At 40.0% G+C, this 3,610-nt stretch overlaps 1 protein-coding gene across 1 annotated transcript in view; it reads left to right on the top strand.

The window, feature by feature from the left end:
- Positions 1–2,602, top strand: part of LOC104404133 (arginyl-tRNA--protein transferase 1-like) — a gene marked incomplete at its 5' end in the record, with an annotated part of 54,008 nt that extends 51,406 nt beyond the window's left edge. The window contains one exon of the mRNA XM_010012484.1: positions 2,424–2,602. Coding sequence (XP_010010786.1) covers positions 2,424–2,602 — 179 coding nt within the window. The remainder of the gene's footprint in view (positions 1–2,423) is intronic.
- Positions 2,603–3,610: the final 1,008 nt, after the last annotated feature.

The raw sequence follows: 3,610 nt of genomic DNA, 5'->3' as shown, positions 1-3,610 counted from the left end.
GCAGGAAAATGTTGATAAGGCATTTCTGTGGATGAATAGGGGCAGGTTCTTAAGAATGTCCTGCAAAGAAATGAGTTTCATGACCTCTTTTGTCTTCATTAAAGCATAAAGAAGGTCCAAAAGGGAATATTAAGCTTTTCCATAGTAAAGGCTACTTTTGAGTAGAGATTTGTCTTACAAATTCCTTCAGCTTCTTCCAGACAAGTTGTTTAGCTTACCTGTGGCAAGTCTAGTGAGCAGCTATGTAGAACAAAAAGAAGACAGAACTCTGTGACTGCTTTGCTTCCCAGAGCTCATGTCACATCCTTTGCACTTTGCATCTTTTTTGTGAAATACGCTGAGAAAGTTCTATCTCTGTTTTATCCTCTTACAAATAAAACCTATATTTGCCCATGAAGTAGCCATTTGAGTTACCTCTTTTTCCATGGCAGCTGGTTTGAGTCAACTGATGATCAGCAGAAGGCTAATTGTGGGTGTCGTAAGCGTGGAACAGTGTAGAGTGGATACCACTGAGATCCTGTTCAAAGAGCCTTAAATGTTCTAACCTACAAGCAGCAAGTATATATGAACATGACGAATATCTTAATTTGAGGCAGACTGGTGCAATACTTAAAGCTGTACTATACTTACCTGTGCTGGCTCCTCAGTCAGAAGAATGTTGTGATGCCTGTGATGGTTTTGGCTGGGGAAGTACCTGGTATGAGGCTATGGTTGGATTTGTGCTGGAAACAGTGTTGATCACACAGGGATGTTTTATCATCGCTGAGCAGGGCTTATGTAGAGTCAAGGACTTTTCTGCTCCTCACTTCACCCCACTGGCGAGGAGGCACAAGAAGTTGGGGTGGACACAGCCAGGACAGCTGACCCCAACTGACAGAAGGGATATTTCACACCATATGGAGTCATGCTCAGTATATAATGCTGGGGGAACAAGGAGGAAGCGGGGAGGGACATTGAGAGTGGATGGCATTTGTCTTCTCAAGTCACTGTAAGGCATGACGGAGCCTTGCTGTCCTGGGGGTGGCTGAAGGAGAGTGAATGGGAAATGGTGAATGGATTCCTTGTTTTGCTTTGCTTGTGTGCACAGCTTTTGCTTTACCTATTAAATTGTCTTTATCTCAAACCACAAGTTTTCTTGCTTTTACCCTTCCAATTCTGTCCCACATCCCACCAGGGGGGCAGTGAGCGAGGAGCTGCATGTGGCTGAGCTGCTTACTGGGGTTAAACCACAACAATGCCAAAATAAGATTAAGTCTTTGCATAGTTTATGTCCCTAAATGCTGACATTCTGACATTCTAGTAAGCATCTCTTCTCTGTTACCATTAGAGTTTGTATGGTTCCTTTCTCAAACTCATATTTCAGATTCTGTGTTCAAGTTGACTCTTACATTGGTGGCTTTTTAAACCTGAAGCTCTGGAAAGCCTAAGGTGTTTTTTTACCAGTATTCTGTAATACTTTTCCCTGCAATGGCCTCAGGTGTGTGGCATTTTCTCTCTGTAAAGAGTTTTCTAGCACTTTAAAGCCAATTTTTCTCACACACAGCAGCTATATAACATTATTATTCAGCAATAGTAGCATCGATTGGATTCATAAAAACAAGGAAGTTTTAATTCGCTCAACGATGCTCTGATGTGTATGATTCTGGTTAAATTAAGTCACAAGGGGTCTGTAGATGAGGTTAACAAGATTCAACTGTGGTGTGTGTGTATCTTTTGAAAGCTTGAGGAATTATGTTGTGTTCACCCAGCTAGTGCTTGCACTACCTCTCTTGGGGGTCAGACTTGAAGTAAGGGTGTGTGTTTAACTTCATTCTACTAAAGGAGGACAGAAACTAGTATAAATGAGGAAAAAAAGATGGGGATTGGAGGGCTGGGGAAGGTAATTTATTGCCTGATGCTTACCTAAGGCCAACAGCATGGAGGCTTCTTGCTGGATTTAATACACTTTTAACAACTGGGGCAAGGGAGGACTCTGTGCTGGTGGATATTGCAAGAGATTTTAGTCATTAAGTGCAATATGGCAACAACAGTGAGTTGCTTCTGGTCGGTTGTGTTTGAAAGTATTTCCCAGATAAAGTTTCACTTCTGGCAGTGGGCTCCAGCAAGCATTAAATGAAGGTGAATTTTAAAATACAGCAGTGAAGTTCTGTTCAGAAATGCTATATATCACCATTAGAAATATGTGATGCACAATTTAGCTTTTCACACACCGCAGATGCAGTTACTTCGCAAGCTAAGGTTTGTTTCCAACCATGATTCATGAAGACAGCTCTGTAAAGCAGCTCTGCTTTCATCTGCTGTTCATCTGCAGATTAGTTTTATTACTCCATACAGTTTTCATTATGCCTGTTGTAGTTGCATAAATTAAGATCAGAGGGACAATATGCATAACTAATTTTTACGTTCTCTGATTCTCTTTGCAGTTGATGAAGGTCGGATCAAGGAACTGGGCAGGGTGAGAGTACTCCACAAGAGAATTGTCATGCCTTACAGTGTGTATAAGAAAAGAAGGAAGGGGCCAAGCGACGAAGCCAGTGTCCAGCAATATGCAAGTCTGGTTGGACAGACCTGTTCAGAAAGAATGTTGTTGTTTAGAAGTTGAGAAATGATGAAATGACATTTTGACGGCGCCACAGTCTATTGCACTGCCACTGGATGATACGTACTATAGTTGTGTGTTGGTATGCCTCCTCAAATAGCAGTATGAACTACAGGTATATATCTAGGCTTGTGTGAATACATGGTACTGTGTTTTAAGGCCAACTCCGATAAAATTTACAATACAGCAAGGCTTTAGCAATATAAGGTTAGAAAAACATGCTTGCAATATATTTTAATGAAGTAGCTCTAGCCTTTCTATGCATTTTGAATAATTCTAAGTGTCTAAGCAAAATGAAAAACAGGTGTCTTTTTTTTTTTGTAGAGACAAAGATTGACTAAATCTAGATTAACAATAATTCAATTACAACTGTTTTCAAATAGCACCTTGGATATCTGTCATTAAAAATTGCCATGAAATTTATGCTCGCGTTCGTATGCTCCTAGACTCTTGCAAAGAGAATTGAAACGTGCTGTGACTTTCTAATGTGAAATCTGGCATGGTTTGATTTTTATTTCAATAGTATATTTAAAAACAGGAAGAAATTATTTTCACTGCACATTCTTCATTTGTTTGAAGCAGTAGGTTAGTGTCTGAGGTCCTTGTGAATGTAGGAGTTCACAGTGGATTCTTAGTGGCAGGGGATGCAGTGCTTTGGAAAACTTTCCCCTTTAGAAATGAAACAGAATAGTTGCACTATAAATATACCAAAGATATGCAGCCAAGAGGCACAGTGGGTTTTTGGTATAAGCCTTATCCTTTGTCTAAAAAGAGTGGATATTGTAATTTAAAAATTTCCACTAATGTGAAATAGAGCTTGGAAGGTTTATCCTGCAGCTCTTCGGTGCACATTTCAGAACTATGCTAAAAACACCAGACATGAGGTACCACTGCTGGGTTTTGTTGCAATTGTTTTTTCTTCTGAATTGCATGGGAAGACTTAAATATCATATTCCTGCATTTTTTACTGTTTTGTTTATGGTGCAGCAGCTCACAGGTTAACATCTTGTA

The sequence above is a fragment of the Nestor notabilis genome, unplaced genomic scaffold, assembly GCF_000696875.1.
Source record: "Nestor notabilis isolate BGI_N333 unplaced genomic scaffold, ASM69687v1 scaffold3394, whole genome shotgun sequence".
Lineage (NCBI taxonomy): Eukaryota > Metazoa > Chordata > Aves > Psittaciformes > Psittacidae > Nestor > Nestor notabilis.
The sequence above is the reverse complement of the archived record's forward strand: the minus strand, read 5'-3'. Positions and strand labels throughout refer to the sequence as shown.